This window comes from Poecilia formosa, unplaced genomic scaffold (genome assembly GCF_000485575.1).
Source record: "Poecilia formosa unplaced genomic scaffold, Poecilia_formosa-5.1.2 Scaffold171, whole genome shotgun sequence".
NCBI lineage: Eukaryota > Metazoa > Chordata > Actinopteri > Cyprinodontiformes > Poeciliidae > Poecilia > Poecilia formosa.
In genome coordinates, this window is record NW_006800110.1 from 1,024,189 (window position 1) to 1,045,544 (window position 21,356).

At 36.7% G+C, this 21,356-nt stretch overlaps 1 protein-coding gene across 2 annotated transcripts; it reads left to right on the top strand.

The window, feature by feature from the left end:
- The first annotated feature begins 5,818 nt into the window (after positions 1 to 5,818).
- Positions 5,819 to 16,642, top strand: tnfsf10 (TNF superfamily member 10). 2 transcript variants are annotated; one of them, XM_016677977.1, is made up of 6 exons: positions 5,819 to 6,048; positions 6,578 to 6,703; positions 10,008 to 10,053; positions 11,158 to 11,274; positions 12,156 to 12,397; positions 15,431 to 16,642. In XM_016677977.1, the coding sequence occupies exons 1-6, from the start codon at positions 5,941 to 5,943 to the stop codon at positions 15,638 to 15,640; spliced, it is 849 nt and encodes a 282-aa protein (XP_016533463.1). In that variant the 5' UTR covers positions 5,819 to 5,940; the 3' UTR covers positions 15,641 to 16,642. The 2 variants fall into 2 exon arrangements, with proteins under 2 accessions (XP_016533463.1, XP_007565114.1); XM_007565052.2 differs by having other exon boundaries at positions 5,823 to 6,048; positions 12,162 to 12,397.
- Positions 16,643 to 21,356: the final 4,714 nt, after the last annotated feature.

Consider the following 21,356-nt stretch of genomic DNA (forward strand, 5'->3'; position numbering starts at 1 on the left):
AAACTAACAATATGAACATGAATGTAGAAGTTTATGAGTTGTGTTATTATTATGATAGTTCTCAGGTTTGTAATAGAAATTTTTATTTGGAGGGAAATGAGGTTGGTTGCCTTCAGATTTTTGACCTGACCTAAAAAAGACAAAAATTATAGTCAAATCTGACTGTTTTTAATATCCCGCCCTCCTTGAGTTACGACTCCCTGTAAAACGTCATCACAACATAAATTTTAAAAACACAGGCAGAAAGAAACAGAGATTCTACAGCTTAAATTATAACACAGAAACCAGAAAAAATCCTTGAGAAAACAACGACGGAGCCAGAATAATTTAGGAAACTTTGGAAAAGTCCCCTAACTTCTTCCTGAATGTTTATTGGTCTAACTTTGGGTTTTCCATCAAGCGGATTGGCGGCTTTGGTTCTCCCACCTCCTGAATCCTGAGTCGTGTGAGGGAGTGTTTGGAGCCACAAATCAGTAATATTGTTCCGCACTCAGAGCTGTGCTCTGCTGGCATGGACAAAATGAGCAGAGTGTGTTTTCCTAAATGTGTGTGTGTGTGTTGGGAGGGTGTTTTCCTTGGCAGACACTCAGAGACACAGAGAAGGAGGGAAACTTGGCAAATTTTACTGCTCTTAGTCATTGTTTTTACAAATGATGTGCCTGTTTAGATTAATAATCTACACCAACAAACACTGGAATTAGGTTCACACGCATAAATTTAGTTTTCATGGTTAAAGGGTGTTTCTCTGACTTATGTTTGTGATTGAAGGTTGAAAAGGGTTAAATTATAGCTTTAGCAGTTTAACTAGATTTTTGTGGTATTGTTGAAACTCGATATTAAGCCAAATGATCGTCTTTAGTGATATTTAACTGCCAGAACTCTGACATGTTCTCTTACGTAATGTTTTTTTGGTGGCCAGTATATTACAACGTGAAAAGCAAATGGGTCCAAAGATACTCATAAATAATTTGCAGAAATATTATGCATATCACAAAATTTATGTATTTAGTTAATGTCAGATAAACATACAGGGTGGACTGTGTAAGAAGGTCTGCATTGTTTTGCTCATTACTTTAATAAAACACTTTAAGATAACTTGAGTTCTTTTTAGTTGATCAAAGTCATTCTTAACTATAGTTCTGCTATTGGATTGAGGAACTATTAGCATTAGCGACTTTTAGAGTCACTGAACAAGCAATTAGCGTAGCAGTATTATTTCAGTCAGTAGCTTGAGCAAAAATATTTATTCAAACAACTGACATTTTGAGTTTCATCTGCTTTAACACAGCCACTTAAGTGATATGAACATCATCACAAGGTAGAGCTATAAAAGCTAACAGCTACTTAACAGAAAATTGCCAGTTATCAGCTAATGGCGCTCAAAGCTACTTGAGTTAAGAACTACTTGATATTATAGCTGGTTGAGCTAACTTATGCTAAAGCTAAGCATGTCATACTAACTATGTCTTAAACTAACAGATATTAAAGCTAACTGCTAGTTAAAAGCGACCTAATTAGCTTTTAACTCAAGTAGCTTTTAGCTCAGTTAGCTATTTCTATAAAGTAGCTCATAGCTCATGTAGCTGTTAGCTTTATATAGCTTGCATAAAAGTAGTTAGTATTGTCAGCTGTTTATGTCAATTAGCTGTGAGAAGTTGTTCGCTTTATTAGCTCAATTAGCTCAATTAGCTGTAACTTTGGTAGGTTTTAGCTCAGCTGAATTTTAACACAATTAGCTGTTAGCACTTGTAGCTGTTAGCTAATCTGCTTGCATTAGCATTCCTATGAAATTCTTTAAACTAAGATTACTTTTATGTCTGCTACGAAGAGTTTGACTACTGTTTGTGATTACTTCACTACCTCTTGCATAAATATAAAACATACTTTTAATCTTGGTTAGCAGAAGGGTAACCCCCCCCCCACAAAAAAAAACAAAAACAAAAAAAAAACAAGATATGCAACATTTGTTTAAAAAGCATAAACTTGATTGGTTGCATTGCTTCAAACAAAATGCAATCAGGTTTTCTGTTTCCTGAATAACTGCTAAAACTGTGAGGAAATAAAAACAAGACGTGCACGTCTTTAGTCCAGATGTGCTATGACCTGGAGAAGACTCCATATGCCTGTTTGGGTCAGGTCATAGAAGGATTCTTCTATGACCTGACCCAAACAGGCATATTTGAACAAGCCTGGACATAAATTTGTATCTCTATTAAATCACAATGAGATGACAATAAAAGCAATAAAGTTGAGTCATAATAAACTGCATGGGCCGGTGATAAATGATTTGAAATGCGCTCATTGACAGTAAGACTGAGGATTTCAGGAAAACAATTCAGCCTGTGACGGAGAGATAATTCAAAAACGTTTCGGCAGACAAAGGAAGAATGAAGCAGAGTGTGTGAGGCGACAGAGGTAGGAGGGAGTCAGCTCTCCCTCATCACAACTTGGCCGCTTTTCAGCAACTCTGACTCTGCTTTTCAGCTTGTATTAATATAAATGTGGGGACAAAAACTGTCCAAGCTGCATTACTTATGCTGGGGCTATTTGAAAGCAGGACACAAAGCGCCTCTGAGATGATGCTCTTTGTGTTTCTCTGCGTTACCCCCAGCAGGCCCTGCGGGTGGAGCGGTGTGAAACCTAAGCGGTGAGCTGCTCTCCCCCAGGACGGCGGGGCGTACGAGCCAGATTGAGGCCAGATGTTGCAGACGCAGGAGCGAGCCAGCAGGACCGCGATCCATTTATAGGCTCAGGCCGCTTTGCTGCAAAACAATATATTGATAACAACGACCAGAGCTTCTCTGGACGCCAAACTTAACGTGAGGGATGGATTTACAGTACAGCCTGTACTCATTTCTGAAATATTTGTAGCCTTTGGGTTTTTACTGCACTCAAATGTGGTTTAAAACGGTTTGTTCCAAAGTTTCTATTTTCTCACCCATTAAATAACAGCAGAGACTCGGGATTAACTAAAACTAACAAATAACGAAAACTTAATAAATAAAATCTGTGATTAATTAAAAAAATATATAACTAGGTGGAACCATACTAAAATTCTAGATATAATATCCTTTGTTTTTGTGTTAATGAATTTATTTATTAGCCATTGAACTGATGTGAAACAGGTTAGCAGTTTACGTTACCTGTCTGCAAATTGCGGCTACAACAAGATGGGAGAAAACGTCAGCATCAGTTGGTTGTTCAACAATTTGAACCCATTTTCAGAAATAGCATCTTCTGTTGAGTATTAATCACCAAACTGATGTATGCATAATCACAACACTTTCACCTTTTGAAATTATAATAACTAATAATAACTAATAACTAAGAAAAACTAGCAAATGCACTCTAAAAACTAAAACTTCCTGAATTAGACAAACAAAAAGTCACAACAAAATAAAACTAAACAGTAATGAAAAGATGAGCCCCAACAACCATTAAGCAATCACAACGGTTTTTAATCTATTGTAGCAATTACAATAGATGCACCAATGTGAAAGTTTGGGTCAATATAACTATGTGATATTAATACTACTGATATGAGAGACAACCATAATGATGAAAATGGGAAAGTACAGAGAAAGGTCAAGATACTATTAGATAAGTGATAAACTGTTTAAGGAATAATTCAATGACTCAGTTTGAAGAGTTTTTAGAAATAACAAACTTTCAAACCCCTAAACGTGAATCAAAAGGAACCAGATTTCTGGAAAAAATAATCTTTAGTTTGATTATGGAGACACTTCAGCTGGTATTAATAATCCTCTGCTGTTTGTCGATGACCTTGTTTTACATGTGGTGTTTTGTTGACTTCTATCTGTCCTGAAAACAACACTTGAGCTTTGTTTTTGTGGTTCCAGTTTAATAAACTGAGTTAACGGATTTCCCCGACTTTTATTTTCATTCCAGAACCTGGAACCGTGTTTTCTGTTTGTCTTCAAGAGGCGGATGAATTATGTCTGCTCTGTTCGATACAGTGAAGTAACCCATGTTTCCATTTTTTCCCAGTCTTTCTGAAAAGATGGCACAACATTCATGCCCCTGTTGGCCTTCAAACACTGTTAGCACTGGGTGTACATTTTGCTTTGGCTCCAGCCTGTATCTGTAATCTTCTGACTCACAGTGCTGACTGCTCTAGATCATCTGGTAGAGCCCCACTAATGTGGTTCCTAAATCTTCGACAGGCCTTAAAGGTCACCCATGTGGTCCGGGCCCCTCGGGTTGGGGAACTCCCTGCTTCAAGAGGTCAGAGAGAAAAACAGTGTCTTGCCTTGAATTAGTGCATTTTCAGTATTTAAAAAGTGTTGAAAAGCTGAAATCACTCCAGGCTGGATAGCTAAGTTTTACAGTTTCCAATTTGTGAAGTTGTTCAGATTTTATTGCAGAGTTTTAAATCTGAAAACTTGTGGGATTTAATTTTTTTGGCATTTAAACACACATTTATCACATTCATTAAAATGATGAATTTAGGAAACCCAAACTATGAGAAGTTCAAATAAAAATATTTTACAAGCATGGCATGCATATTGGATTTTGAAATCAGGGCTTTGTGTGGAACCATTTTCCAGTTTTAACTCTGAAAACTACTGGGATTTGCTTCTTGTTTCGCTAATTATTATTAGCAACATACTGAAAGCAGTCTTGGCAAGTTGACACGTTCTATTTCAATCAAAAATAATAAATAGTGGAGATACTGGTAGCTTTTTATAGACGCTGCAACCAAATTGGACCATTTTTCAAGCCAGAATTACAGTTTATTCAGAAAACACCTCACACCCACATAAATTTGATCACTATTTTGCTCAGTGACCAGGTTAACTAGCATTAGTAACACCACCAAATAATGTAATTATGTAATATTGTATTCATGAGAGGCTTGTGATCCCTTCTAAAACCATTTACAGTTGCCCATTTTAACAGGTCAAACAGAAGCTAACATCCAGTCTTCCTTATCTCTTCAGGCCACAGCCAATCAGAGCTAAGGAAAAAATAACACCCCAGGATTGGCTGCCAATCAGGTAGCATTGTATCGGTCACATTTTTCTTTTGAGTATTTTAGATATTGTCACCTTCCAAAAATAATGTCCAGTCATTTTTTGCTAATTTTATTATTATTTTTTTAAAAAGTTTTTATTAGTTTCCTACACTTCATTTGAATCCTGAAGGAAAATGTTAATTAACAGAAGTTGTAAAGAACTCAGTAAGTGACCAAAAACTATGAAAAGGTCAACTGAACCGCTTAACTACGCAGTTGCGGCTGCCATATTGGATTTTGTGCTGCACAGCTGCACAGCTAACACCAACACAGCTAGCTACTACACAGCTAGCTACTAACGCTAGCTGTGCTAATGCTAGCTTTTACATAAACGGCAAATACACTATGAAAATAATTTGTTGGAACTTTTTTTAACTTTAACATTTCTAAAAGAAAGTCGACATGTTTTTGTGAGTACTTGTGTAAAGTTACAGTTAAAATTCTTTGTTTTTCGGTCGACATTTCCCGCCTCATGTAGCCAACTGAAACCAGAACGTTCTCCTCTCCTGATTCTGCCCTTTACATGCGATCCGTGGGCTTAAATATGTGGCGTTAAAATAGAAGTCATGCAGGTGCCATTCTTCTGGGTTTTATTGTGTCAGAGTTGTTTTTTTGTAGATGTGTAGATATGAACCTCACAATAAACTATAGAAAGTTATCTGTGTTTTCTCAGAGCAGAAATGAAACAATAATGTCTCCTTGCAGGAGAAACTCAAACAGGGAGCAGCTTTTTACTCTCCGGACCCGCCTCCTCCTCCTCCTCCTCCTTCTCCTCTTGTGTGCAGGAATGGGGAGGGCAAGAAGTTAAAGAGTCCACCTCTGAGCCATTGTTCTAGTTCTGGAGTTCTGGAGACGGGTCGGGACGCGGCTGCTGCGCTGCTGGTACCGGACGGCGGTCTGTCGTTATGACGGGCTCCGGTCCGAAGCTGGGCGTCCTGCTGCTTGTGGCGGTTCTGCTGCAGACGGTGGTCGTCACCATCACGGTGCTGCACTTCACCTCGGCTCTGAACTCGGTGAGGAAACGGGGGAAAAGATGCGGGCTGATGGTTTTTGTTTGCGCACAGCGCGCGTTGTGCGTCAGACGGATGCTGGTGCAACAGATTCTGCGTTTTCTGCAAACTCTTGCATGATATCTGTTAAAAAAACGTTTCTGTTTTTGGAAAATTGACGTTTGAAACCATGCATGTTCACGTTAAATCTGTGCAAACACATGCGCAGAGGTGACAGGAAAGTTTGGAGGTAGACTTCAGCCGTTTTTATGAGTTTCTGCGGAGCATGCGTGCTTCTGCTAAACTGGATTTATTCCAGAGAGACTCCTGGTCTGTGTTTACAACAATTAATCATTAACTCACATAAAATGGAGCAGCAATAAGTGGGAAATGAAACATAAACAGATAAGAAGCAAAGAACGGGACACCTGCCAGGAAACTTTTATGTTGACTCAGCCTTTTAGGAAAACAGAGATTGCCTCCTTTTTAAGCAATGATTGAGGTGGATTTTCAAGAAAATTGCTTTGAAACTGTTTTTATTTTGTCTCCACAGATGAAAGAGACGTTCGCCAGGAGCAGCGTTTCCTGTCTGACAGGCTCCGACCTGCAGAGCATCACGGCTGTACGGGGAGATCCATGCTGGCAGGTGACCCAGCAGCTCCACCTGCTCATCGAAAAGGTATCACACCTGGCTCTTATCTGGCAACCCAGCAACACAGCAACGCTTGTTGGTCAGCAGATTACCCACAGTTTGTTCTCAAGCGAGAGTAGCATTACTTCAACATGTTTTCATTGAAGTAAAAGTGAAAACGTACTCCTTAGAAACGCTTCTCAACTTCTGAGTAACTGATAATAACATTTTACGATGTTAGATAGACAGAAAAATGGACACATTTCAGCACTTTAAAGATGAAAGTGAAATAATAAACCAAAAACATAATAACAGAGCAACAGATCTGAGCAGAAGAAACATTTTTCAAATCAAAATTTCCAAAACATATTAAACTAATAGATGCATGTTAAAATATGTCATGTATGAATGTTTGTCACCATGAATTTTTCTGGACGATAAATTGTCCCAGAAGTTATTGCGATAAATGATAATATTGTTGTTTTGAGAATATTTTCATGTAATTTAATGATAATGGCATAATAATAATGCAAGAACAGGAAGATATTTAAATATCCAAAATAAATAAACAAATCAAATGATAAATTAAGGTGAGCTCAATATTTTCTATTTGCATGATTTATAGTTTTTCTATTTTTTACAAACTCTTCAGTTTGGAGTTTTGGACTCAACTAGTCTTTTTTTGCTGGACAATTTTGTTTACAAAGCTTTTTAAATTAATTTTATTTGCTATTTCTATTGTTTTGTTTCTTTATTTTGGATATTTAAAATACCTTCCAGTTGCAGTGTTTAAAAGTTTATCAGAATTTAAAGTTTATTGAGAATATATTGTTTGAAAATGGTCTCCAATCAACAATATTATCGTTTATCGCCATAGCTTCTGGGACAATTTATTGTTAAACAATCGTGACAGGCCTATAAAATATTCCTCAAGTAAAATTTAGAAAATACAGTGTAGTAAAACTACTCCCTAAACAACTTTTTCCAAAACGTTGTTTGAGTAAATGCAGCTACAACCCCCTCTGTTGATTAGTTTAATATGCTGTCACTTTTTGGCAAGCTGGGGAGGTTCAACAAGTTAATTTTTCCTCCTCTGCTCTGCATCAAAACTTCCCACACACTCAAAACTCAAAACTGCCCTGAAAATTACGATTCCAAGAAGCTACTTTTATCCGCCATTGCTGTTTCTTCTTTCATGTCAGCCTTTTGATATGAAAAAAAAACCTCCAACTGTTGCAATAATTTGGTTAATTCTTTAGGTTTTGGATAAGCTGGGAACAATGAGAGCTCCTTTAACAGAGCGGAGGGCAGGTACTTATCCTTATTAATATGATTATCAGTGGCTTCCTGTGAACAGAGGCGGCAGGAAAAATGCCGAAATGATCCAAATCTCTGTCAGTTACACAATGAGCTCCTTCATAGATGTGATGTGATCCTCTGTGGTCTAATCAGCACAGGAATGCATTCACCTGCTCTGCTCCGACACACACACACACGCACGCACGCACGCACGCACGCACGCACACACACACACACACTGAGTTTCTTCATTTCACTGTTCATATTTGTACATTTTCTTGTTTTACCAGCTGTAGTTTTAATAAACTACAGTCATCCTACTGAGACACTTTTACCTGCAAGTATGGAGAATCCTTTAAAATTACAATTCCTCATGAGAAATCATGCAAAAATGCTAAAAACTCACAATTAAAACTCTAAAACAAGGATGGTGTTCCAAGGCAAAACTATCCGTGTTTCCACGTTTTCTTTTCTTTCACATCTTGACGTATTGTATTGAAGCTGCTGTACTTTTATATAAAAAAGTGTTTTTTATGTTTTTGTTAAATAAGAGACGGATAATTTGAAAACTAATCAGAGCCAGCAGGAGGGTCTTAATGCTGTCAATCATTCTCATGTATATGATGCTAAATGTGCTAATGGCAGAAAAACAATTAAATGTTACAGGAAAACTGTTTATCTGCCGTTGTTGGTGGTTATGCTAACTAGCCTAGCATTCATGACAAGAGAAGCTAGCAGTAGCAAAGAGTGGGGGAAAGAGCAGCGCCACATGAGATTGTGATTCACAGCGCTAAGACCGATTGGTTGTTTCTAGTCAGCACTGGGAGAAGGCAGAAAGACTTGATTTTTTTCACAGATTATCTGTTTTATACCAAACTGTCACAACATACAGACTGTTTAAACTAATATTTAAACTTTGCAAAAAGTTCTCGTCCACTGCTGGGTCTGTGCCTTACCAGAGGCAGGAAAGTCCAAAAGAGATGTGTGGTTCATTCTACTTGACAATCTCTACATTTTAACATTGATGTCTGACATAATTAAGCTCTGTGTCGCCGGCTGGTTTGCTAAAAACATAAATTATAATTCTCTGTTTTTTCTTTTTTTGCAATATTTTAAAAATTCGCTCAAAATTCAAATAACTGTTGGATGGTACTTAAATTTTGGTAAAATTTTTTGGGTCTTTTTCACATTTTCAAACATGCATTTTGCAAAATGCAGACCAGTTTTTTATGTCACTGTTGGGGTGATGGCTTCTTCCTCTCTGAGCGGCGCTTCAGCCCGTATTTTCACAAGGTTTTTCACTTTTGTTTTGGATTTTATTCACACATTTTGCTCTAAAACGCCTCCATTTCTGGGACAAAGAACCCGTTTCCTTTCTAAATGTTATGATGGATGGATTTTTATTTTTATTTTTCAGACTGTTTCTTTGTAATCTGTCCAGAGAGTTTTCTCAAAATGAGTCAAATTTTATGCTAACAAACATGCCTTCACAGAATTAATTGCTATATTTATTCATATTAAGCCCCAAATTACATTGGCACCTCCAAATAAAGTCATGCATATCAACATTTCAGAAAGTTAAAATGTAATAAAAGACTTTCATTGATTGAAACAGGAATGAAAAAGCTCAAATATTAAATTTAATCCTGCGTTTTTTTCTAAATTCAGTTTCGTTTTTCATCAGTTTGGTTGCAGCTGCTGATAAACTGAGCAAGACGAGGAAGCAGCGAGTGATCGGTTTACAGGAACATGAAAGCTCCTTGTTATTCAGCGAAAGAAACTTCCTGGTCGTGGTGTCAGCACATTTCCAGGGTCAAATAGCTGCATGTTGGGCAGAGCCGACTGCTTCGCTGCAGATAAGGCGTAAAGCTGCAGCTCATGTTGTTGTTCTGTGCTGAGTAACGTGATGTGATGCCTCAGGGCTTGTTAAAGTGAGACGTGTCAGAGAAAAATGCTGTTTGTGAAGTTTGTGAAGGTACTGAAGTAACCAGCAAAGCACCGAACACACATCTGTGTGACTCCAAATAATTGTTTTCATCTGTTCTTCCTGCAGTCTCTGTCTCAGCGCTACCAGAGGCGGATTTCATCAGCAGTGAGAGGTGAGGAAAATGAAAAACAACAAAATCAAGAAAAAACGCTCCTCTGATGTCATGATAGAAACATCATCTGGTCTCTAGGAGGTTTTTAAAAGAGATTAAATAATCCCCAAAGCAAAACACAGATAAAAAACTAAATTACACACAAAACTAAATTACAAAGTGAGTGAAAATAGTGCCAGGTGCTGCAGATGAAATATATAACAGCAGGACTGAAACGATTAGTCATGATTAATCAATTATTTAAATAATCGTCAAGTAATTTAGCAATTAATGAATTGTTAATTAGAGTATAGAGCCAAAAAGCCAAATCTGTACAAAAATGCATATATTTTGCATTTTGAATCTAGTTTTAGCTTCACCCGGTTCAGATCTACTGAAATAATGCTACATTATTGCATTTCAAGCTATGAAAATTTTACTTTCTTATTAATCTGAATTGAATTATTTGTTTATTTGCATTTTTTTTAATGTGTTTCTAATATTACTTAAGTGGTTAAATGAAAACCTGCAGAATGTGTCATTTTTAAAATATGATTAATCGATTAATCGTCCAAATAATTAATTATTAAAATAATCCTTGCATCGTGTCCTTACTAACATGAAGCCAGGGTGGACAGATATCAGCAATGACCTTAGAGAAAATATTGTTTCTGCTAATCAACTATAATCAATAACTGTCAATCATTTCAGGAATAAAAAAACAAGATCATGTTAGACTGTGATGGCCTGTTTGGAAAGGTTTTTCAGAATAAAGCGTCTTCTCTCTAAGAAGGAGAACAAATAATACCTTAATTAACTGATGATCAGGGACAATCCACAGGAAGTGTGCGGTCTGCTCTGTTTGAAGTATTTCAGAGTAAAATGTAAAAACATTTCAAATGAATATTTGACCAAATTGGATCATCAACAGGACAACCATCCCAAAAACAGCAACCAAACCTCTAGCTAACGTGCTAGCAAAGAAATTAACAAAAACAAAACATTGTTTTATCTACCTTATTTCAAGCCTCAATGAAGTCCTGAAGATTCTTAACATGTTGGAAATTTAACACTTAAAGAGATTTCTTATCTGTGTTTTGTCCTTATCTTTTCTCTTCATAACAGATGAAGTGTCCCGTGTGTTGCCCTCAATAGTGATGGAGGACAGGGCTTCACCTCGCCCCAAAGTTGCCGCTCATGTCACGGGAAGTTTTGTGCCCAAACTGGAGCGAGACGGAGGAGGTGAGAGAACCTTTACTGACTACATTTGATAGAAAGAATCCTGTTTCAAATGTATTTTTATTGGAGCTGAATCAGTTTTACAAACAAAGCTAAATGCTAAAGATAAAGCGTCCAACATAAACATAGCTTGTAATAATAAATACATCAGTGTAATTGAAGAAATACATGGATTATATCAGGCCTAAATTATGTGATAATAATAACTGCATGAATGATAAGTAACAGTATAAATACAAACAAGTATAGCTTCCAAAAGCAGCTAGCAATGCTTCATCGCTCATGCTAGCTTCTAAATTAACCTGACAAAAAAGTCTCTTGTTTCTTGTTTTTTTAAAAATTTTTCCCTCCTTTTGAAATCTGTTCCCTTGGTAAGAATTGGAATTGTTTAAAAAGAGCAATAGTTTATGGTAATTTTCAAATTCTACTTTTCTAACTTTTTGTATTGGCTTGCTGTGCTGCTGTGCTAATGCTGGCTTCTATGTAAACAGGAGCAGTATACTTAGATTTGAATTCAGCTCTTGTTTTTATTTTGTCCTCCTCTATGGCACGCTCTTGCTAACAGCTTAAGTAATTACAAATACAGCAAATTGTAAAGTGGTGTAAAGTGGTCCTGTAGAAACTAGCTGTACTGCAATGCTAATGCTAGCTTCTATGTAACAGGAAGCAGAGGTGAGGATTTCATTTTTTTAATTTTACATTTGTCATTATTGCAATGGTTATAAGATGTTTTTTTACTTTCTTTTAGTAAAATGAATGTTGAGTTGCTAAAAGTTTTAGCCACCATAAATGCTAATGTTTAATTTCACATTTTTGCAGAGACAATGTATTCCAGATTTTTTTTTCTCAACCCCATGTTTCAAATGAAACGTGATTTCTTCTGGTTTCAGCTGCAGTTCCTGCAGGGCGACGCGTTCAGGGCCAGAAGATTTCGTGGTGGGAGGGTCAGAAGGGCCTGGCGTTCCTGCAGGACGTCCAGCTGCTGGATGGGGAGCTGGTGGTGTCGCATCCTGGCCTCTACTACGTCTACGCCCAGACGTACTTCAGGCACACCCACTCCCTGGAGGAGAACAGCGAGGAGGTGGGGGACCGGGGGAAACCCCTGCTGCAGTACGTCTACAAAAAGGTGAACACCTCTTTTTTAATTTGGCAGCAATATCACTGCATTTCACGCATCAGCTGCTTCTTAAAGATCCAGTAGCATGCAAAATTCACTTTTTCATGGTTCTCTACTTCCATTTTGGAGCTCCACCCACTTCATTACAAGCTCCTGCTGTACAATGGCTGCTGGAAAAGGAAGATATTTTCTTATCAGCTGCAGTACACAGCTTGTGTTCATGCATTTTCTTCCAGACATGGAGAACAGAGCAAAGTGGCTTCAGTTTATTTCTACTTGCAATGTCCCTGCGATGTTGAGAGTTTGTAGTTTATGCCGATCAGTTTAGGAAGGATTCCTCTGAAAACTACCAGCAGTACATGGCAGGATTTACCAAAAAACTTGGACTGAAGGAAGGTTTAGGTCCTAGTGCTTGTGTCTAATCTGAAAATGATGGTGATGTAAGTACACGATGATGTGTTTTCTGTTTTCTGTTGCTGTTTGGCATCAACATGATTTGTCAGCATAAGCTAACGCTGAATGCTAGCCTCTGCTAACCCTGTGTCTGATGGAGGTTTTCTCCCAGGAATATTACTTTAAAAATGCTTAAAGTTGACAGGAAATTACAAAATATCACTGGATTTTTTGCATGTTATTGGAAGACATTTTTAACAATTCCTAAACACCAACTATAAATTCTTACATAAAAAAAAAAATCTAAATTATATAAACAAATGCAGTCCTCACCAGCGTTTTAGCCTGGTGGGGCTGAAGGAAAGCCTGGTGGCCCGCCAGGCTTATGATACACTGAGGGAAACCCTGTGATGTTACGCTACTCACAATACCTGCGCAAAATGGAAGTTTATTTTTGCGTATTGAGAGAAGTGTTTCTTCTCTAACCTCTCAAACACATATTTTAAGAAAAAGTAGCATTTGCAGAAAAAGAAACTGTCTTTTTGCTGAATTATTGTGTTGATTTCAGCTGCTTTGCTGAACTGAAGCAGAATCCTCAGAGTTTAATAAGGATATAAATGTGTGTCAGATCTGTTTCATCCTTCAGAGGTTAAAGGTTTGATGGCTGGTCAGGAGGCTCCACTTCTTCTTTGTTTGTCCCTCTGTGTTTCTGTGGAGCCATTTTCATGTATCTAATAATGTAAACACAGAGTTAGGGGGCGTGGCCTGCAGCAGCTCATTTGCATAACCTAATTGCGCAGCTCATTCCTTAATGAGCTCAAAATAAGCAGAACTGAGCTTTAGTCGATCCTAGCATAGTAGTGGACCTGTAATCTGTTTTTGGTGACTCACCACCCCTGCTGAGATGGATCTGAATAAACATTCAAGTCTTAAATTAAACGCTGATGTTGGTGATAATTGGTCCAAACCGCCTGCCTGTGAGATAAAAAGCCGGCTTGTCCTGAACATTTCATGTCTTTAGTTTGTGATGATTCACATCAGAAGGAGCCAAAGCGCTGCGTCCCCTGACGTCGATCAGTCAAAACTGGTGACTAATGTGGAGCCAGACAGTGAGCATGGCTGCTTCGTGACATCCAGAGACCTGCAGCTCATTACAGGCTGGAGAAAAATTACATTAACTCAAAAATGAGCTCAACAGAGAAACGTTTCTCATTATTTACCTGTAAAACTAAAAGTCAAACCTGGAGAAAGTAATTTTCTAATCAGCTGCTCTGGTGGGAACTGTTTCCTAACACAAATAAAAATAGTCTCAAGACATTCAACGTCATTCCAGAGAGTTTCTCTCATCCATCCATGACGGCCCACATGTGTTGGTTCTGGTTTGTGTTGCTTTTTTTCCGGCACCGACACAGATGTTGAGGCCCAAAAGAAATCAATTTTCTGGGCCGCAAGATTCAAGAAGGAGAAAATATTCACAAAGATTGTTCTATGATGACGGCTCACGTCATCGCCCCATCAGTTTACAGACATGTTTCTGACAGCTGAGGGATCAGGAAGACACTCTGCCTGTCACAGCGTATTAAACAATATGCAATACACAGCTATTTCAATAGTTATTCTATTGATTAATCGATTAAATTGGAACAATCTACACATTTTACATTCACTTTCACTATTAAGCTTTTGTTAAAAATATTAGAAATGTTATTAATTCCTTTTTTAAATAAGAAAATTAACATTTTATTGCGTAAAATACAGTAACAGCATTCCTTTAGTGAATCTGAATCAGGTGAATTTGAGTAAAACATATTTACAGATTAAGGCATTTTTATCTTAACATTTTTATTTTTACAAGATTAACATATTTGCATGTGCGTGCTTATTTATTTATTTATTTATTTATTTATTTATTTATTTATATTCAGTTATATTGGACTACTTAAATCACTCTTAGGCATACATATTATAAATTGTATCTCTTTTTGTTTTAATTCTACTAGTAATATTTAAGATTTTAGATGGAGTAGCTTGTCAACTAATAAGCAGTTTCCCCAGGGGATCAATAAAGTATATTCTATTCTACATAAAAGCATTTATTTATGCATATTAAACAGAATACACATAAATAAATGCAAAGAAAAGGCTTTAAATATTGCCTGTATCTTACCTGGATCCTTACTTTATACTTTTACACAAAATATTTGTTTTGGTCATAATATCTATGGTACTTAGCATGTTAGCATGGTAGGCTATTTAGCACGGTACTTAGCATGTTAGCATGCTAGGCTATTTAGCATGGTACTTAGCATGTTAGGAGTATTAGCAAAATGCTTTCTTCAAAGCAAATTTTAATCCCTGATTGATCAAACCAGTTTAGTTCAATTTGAATATATTTAATGCACGATGATAGAAACAAAGCAGCTGTTGTTTCTTAGCCACATGCTAATCATCTAACTGGGTTTGGGGAGGGTTTGAAACAAAGTCTTGTTTCTGAAAACTTGTTTTTAGTTGGAGTTGCCTTGCTTTATTTTTGTTCACCAGAAGCATTTTTTTTCATCAGAAGAGCTGATAAAATCTTTGATCTGCTGTATTTCAGTCTTTCATACAAAATAAAGTATTTTTGTCTGGTTTTCTGTGGCTCTGCTCCAGGTGAACTCCTACCCGGTTCCCATCCTGCTGATGAAGACCAGCCGGACCTCCTGCTGGTCCCGTGGTTCCGACTTCTCTCTGCACTCCGCCCACCAGGGGGGGCTGTTCCCGCTCACCACTGGCGACCGCCTGTTCGTGACGGTGACCAACGCCTCTGCTGTGGACATGGACGAGAAGAGCAGCTTCTTCGGAGCGTTTCTCATCAGTTAGAGGGCCGATTGATGCTGATCGGAGCTGATCGATGCCGATCGATGCCGATCGAAGCCGATTGGAGCCGATCGAGGTTTTCTTAAAATCGATCAAACTGCTGCAAGCATCAGACTCTCCTGAGGAAATTCCTCTTTTGTCTTACGGGATCAAAAACTGAACAAAATTTTGATAACACTGGTTGGCAGAAGAGACTAAAACGGTAGTTTGGAGCGTGGGTAAAGTGAGACCGGACTCAGCAGTTTCTGCTCTGCAAAGACAAAATCTGAAGAACTTTTCTGGTCTGATCAGGTCCAGAACCGATTTACACAGAAACTGAATGACTTCTGCTTCAAATACCTTTAAAAAAAACCTGCTATTTCAGTAAATATTACAGTAAATATTTATATTTTTACCCTGTAAACACTTTAGACATCTGAGCCTGGGTTTATTTTAAATTATATTAAAAAAATGTCTTTGTGCCGTCTGGCAGATGAAAAGAATTATGTAAGGATGGTTAATTTGAAAATAGCACTTACAACTGATATAAAATAGAATTTTAAATATGAAAAATAATGTAATTAGTTATAATTGGATATAAGTCCAACCACCAGATGGCGGTAAAGTGCTTCATTAAAATCGCAAACAAATAAGGAAGCAATTTCACATTTGACCACCAGGTAGTGCTGTTTAGTCCTGTTTTCTGGGGACTAGAGGAAATAATGTGCTACTGTCGTTTAAAGATGACTTACAAACATTACACATTACAACAAACAAAAGGAGAAGAATTATATTTAGGATCTTATCACTTATATAAGTTCATCCTTTACAGAAGGAAGATCTAAATTTAACAGGCAAAATAAAAATCAATTTAAACTGAAACATAAACTACTTCACTTTTATTTGTCTAGTCTATCTGACATTGTTTCCAAAAATATCTTCATGACTCTCAATGCTTAGTAACACTTTCACTCAAAAATATGGCAAATAAAAAGCAGGGCACATGTGCACAAAATATAACAGTTTTAAAAAGCTTAGATTGTCTACACCAAAATATCTGTCATTTTATAATGTTTTTACTTCCAGATCTTTTTTGGGTTTTTTTTCTCATTTTTGTTTCATTTAAACAAACTTCTTTGTTCCATCTGAGGACAATGGAAATGTGCACTGTAAAAACTCAAAGTTTTACCTGTATTTTTGTTTAGTTTCTAGTGCAAAGAATACACTTAAAATAAAATAAAACAAAAATAACTTACAAGGAACTGTTCAGCAGGATATATGAGCTTCTTTTAAGTCAATAATTCCTTAGTATTTGTATAAAATTCACTAGTTCCACTGGCAGATTATTTCGCTTGTAACATGGGAAAAATGTTTTGTTATAAGTTAAATAATCTGCCAATAGAAATATAATTTTTTAATCAATATCAATAAATTATTGACTTAAAACCAGCTGCTACATCTTGCTGAAAAGTCACTTGTAAGTTAGTTTTGTTTTATTTTAAGTGTATTATTTGCACTAGAAGGTGGACTAAGAACAGTGGGTCAGATTCTGTGTCTTTGCGGTGTGTTGACTTAAAATCTGTCCATTTAAGTTGACGTATGAGGACAAGACGGGGCCTTCTTCATTTTTCACTGCTGCTATCTCATTTTCTGCCCTCTAGTGGACAACAAGAGCAACAACAGTCTACGCTACAGATTGATGCTTTGCAAAAACTTGTGAATTTTGAAGTCCACTCCAAAACGTGTGCTGATTTCCTGGATTTGTTTTTCTTAAGGATGTACATACTGATCTATTCTTAGTGCATTTTATTTTTATAAACCTTTTTCCATTTTTTCCAACATGAAGGCGGAAGGATGACCCTAAAGGGAAAATTAAAAGCCACTGAAACAAAAAGACTTTCTACTGCCTCCATTTCTAATTGTTACATCACGATGCTGTCGCTTTAAAAGCTCTTACGGTTGGTATTTGTGTCATGCTGCACGACCTGCAGGGATGGAATAACGATCATGGCATCATGAACTGCTGCAGTGAGCAACACCAGATGCTCCCTGGAGGAAACAAACATGATTATCAGATGTTTTACCTCTTTTTTCTGTGTTTACATTTGAGGAAAACAAACTGCAGGAAGCTGCAATCAACTCTAATAAACTAAACATGACAGAGATATAAAGAAACACTTTTTTTTCCAACGTTACGTGAACGCGTCAGTCATTAAAGAGCGTAAACTTTCACTTTCCCGTTTAATTACAGCCTGATGTGTTTTGTTGATTTAGAAAAGGGAGCAGGCCTGCTGGTTATTATTTGATGTGACTATTAAAACCAGCTAAACACACCGAGGTTGTCAGGGTCGCACAAAAATATAGTTTTAATTAGTCCGGAGCTGGAACAAGCAGCTGAACGCTAATGAAGCTCCTCAAGTATTTGTGAAACATGCAACTGTGTGCCTGATAGAAAACACATGAATGTGAATGTAAATAAATGTGTTTTTCAGAGTGTAAATATTTGAAATAAATACACATTTTTAAAAGGAAGAAGCTGCGTTTTTGTTTTACGTTTTTCCAAAATAATGTTTAATCGTCTGGAAGGCAGAAACATGTCAGATTTCTAATAAACAGTCATAATGTAATGTTTTTAATTTAAAAACAAACCGTGTGATGAATGGATGATGCTGTTTGAGAACCAACAGATTTCTGCTAAATGGTTCCGATCTGGGTGGGATTTCCAGTCCAACATTTTATTGTTTTGATCGCCGATTTCTCTCTAAAATCACTTTCATGATGGTCAAACAACCACATATTGTCACCAGATTGTTAGAAAAATCTGCTTTATGGTTTTGATCCCTCTCTTTATTTGTTGCTTTCCCTTGGGGCAAAACTGGGAGGAAACCTGGAGGAGAAACAATCCGCAGTCGGATGAAAACAGGATGGAGATTTTTCCTTCTAAATGTCCCAGACATTTTTTTTGGCAGAAATTCAGTCTGTAATTGATGGTTATAGTGGATAAAGGTGCCAATGTTGGATCAAGCTCTTTACTGGTGGCTCACTGGACTTGAATCTCTCAGCATGAAGTTCTGGATGATCCAGAAACATTTTCTTTAAACATCACTACTCACAGATAAAAATCAAAAAGTGTTTCATATGTAAAAGCAGAAAAAGAGGAACACACTTAAATGAGACTAGAATAAAAAGGTTTTGTTTTTTAAATGCGTACCTGATTTACGGGGACAATATTCATGTTTTAAAAGGGACTATTATGAAAAATTCATTTTTTGAAACTTCTTATTCTACCATTTGGGTCTCTACTGCCTCTAAAATACAACAAGCACTTAAAAAAACACCCGAGCCGTTTTTGACAATAACGTAATATTGCTGTTGTTTGGAAAACGAGACTTTTCAAAAAACTCCTGAATGTTGAGTCATAGCCCCGTTACCTAGCAACCACTACCAAGCCCCGTTACCTAGCAACCCGAGCAGAGTTCCAGCACGTTTCGCGCTGTTCAAAGGCTGCTGGGAAAAACAAATGTTTTATTGTTGACTTTCCATCCAGGAACTTCAAATTAGTTTAAAGTTTCTATCTAATTTTTTGTTTGTATATTTATAAGCGAAACAAGCTGATAATCACATGAAAAATACAAAAATAATAAATAAAAATAAAATAAAATAAAAAATGTCACCACTAATTGGATTAATCAATACGAACCAATTATTGAAATAATTGTCAACATATGTAGTGATGGATTAATTGTTAACTGGAGCATGAAGACTCAAAAAATGCCATTTGTTGACAAAACAACACATTCAGAGCAGCAATAAAGCAAAACCTGTACAAAGTATATTTACTTTTTGCATTTAAACAACTATTTATTTAGGCATTTTAGACAATAAAATAATTTTCTTACTTTAAAAAAGAGATGTTAATTTGCATCTTGTGGTGTATTTTTCTAAAAAAAGAAAAAAAAAAAAAAAAGAAAAAGTGAAATGAAAAATCTGCCAATTTATTATTTATCCGATTACTAAAATAATCTTTCGTTGCAACCAGAAATTAATATAAATTCTTTTGTAAACTGTAAGAATTATTTCACATGTCCAGTCATGTAATTCAATAAAAGCTGTGTGATTTTTTTTAGTCTAAAAAGCATAAAAATACATGTAAAAAGTAGCATAACTGTAAGGCCGTTCCAGCCCTCTGCTGCCCCCTAGTGTTTATATTCTGCGCTACAAATCAGCTGATTAATGTGTAAAAAAAACAAAACACTTTTTCTGATTTTCCTTTCTTTTTTATGGAAATATGTTACAGTTATATTACAGTTATTTAAATGCCCAGAGGGAGAAAACAAACAAAAACAGTTCGGAGACACAAAAGAAGGCGACTGCAACTGAACCGAGACAGAAAGGGCAAAGGTCGTGGGGCAGAACGGGCGATGGAGGGAGAATAAATACTGCGATGCAACAGAAGAAGAGTCCTCTCTCCGTCCTGTTGGGTTTTTAGCAGCAGCGACCAGAAGCTCGTGGGGAAACGGCGCACAGCGTCGTCTGCAATCAACCAGAGGTTTTAAACACATCAGAGCAGATACACGCTGTGTGTGTGTGTGTGTGTGTGTGTGTGTTTTTAAGCTGTGTGTGACCAGTGTGAGAAAGTGCTTCATGTTCACAAACACACAAAATGACGACATTTAAAAAACAGCAAAACCAGGGATTTTTTTTTTCTTTCCGTTTTTCCTCCAGACTTAAAATTCACAATTTTACTACTTAAATACATGTTTGTGTAAGTTTACAACATCTCAGAGTAATATTTAGTAGCTTAAGTGGCTCACAGAGTATAAACATTCAACAGGCATATTAAACCTTGGCTGGTGGTTAAAGTCACATCCTGGCTCTACAGCTAAGCGGGTCAGAAAGTTTTGGCTCCTCCGTCTGCCTGCAGGGTGTGAAAACTTTCTGGTTGAATGCAGATCTGCTCCTGATTGGTTAGAAAACGTTGATGTAGAAAAAAAGTCTTTATATAAATTACACCAGTCTCTGATGATGATGAAGTTTCTGTCTCCAAACCAGGGCCCTCACACACTCACACACACACACACACACACATCCTGACGTCATGCTCAACACGATACACTGCAAAAACACTAAATCCTATTTTTGGTTATTTTCTACTACAAATATCTTATTACACTTAAAATAAAAAAACTAACTCATTATTCTTTAATATTGATAAAAAAGTTGAATTATTTCAGCTGTAGGAATCTTTTTCCCCATTTTTAAGGAGTTATTGATTCTACATCTTGCTGAAAAGCTACTTTAAAGTTAGCTTTGTTTATTTTAAGTGTATTAAGACATTTGCACTAGAAAAAAACAAAAATCCTGGGTAGGGTTTAGTTTTTGCAGTGCAGACGAAGTAAAGAAAAGTGAAATGAAACCTGCCATACAGTAACGCTACATCTCTGCAAAAACACAAAGTTTACCAAGTATGTTTGTCTAGTTTCAAGTGCAAATAAATAAAGCTAAACCAACTTCTAAGTAATTTTTCTGCATTTTACGTAAAATAATTTAGTACTTCTTAAAAAGTACAAGTTTTAAACTAATGAATTATTTTATTAAGTTTATCTCCTACATGTTGCAGAAAAGTTACCTAAAGTTGTGTTTTATTATTTTAAGTGCGCTAACATATTTGCAGTAGAACGAGACCAGAAATACATGGTAAAATTTTATTTTTTTGCAGTGTTCCTCCACATGCACTGCC

Excerpts from the sequence above, each read along its gene's own strand:
- tnfsf10 (XM_016677977.1), top strand. The coding sequence starts at position 5,941 with ATGACGGGCTCCGGTCCGAAGCTGGGCGTCCTGCTGCTTGTGGCGGTT. Across the intron at positions 11,275-12,155 it reads ACTGGAGCGAGACGGAGGAG|TTTCAGCTGCAGTTCCTGCA; the intron begins GTGAGAGAACCT and ends GATTTCTTCTGG. Across the intron at positions 12,398-15,430 it reads TGCAGTACGTCTACAAAAAG|GTGAACTCCTACCCGGTTCC; the intron begins GTGAACACCTCT and ends GCTCTGCTCCAG.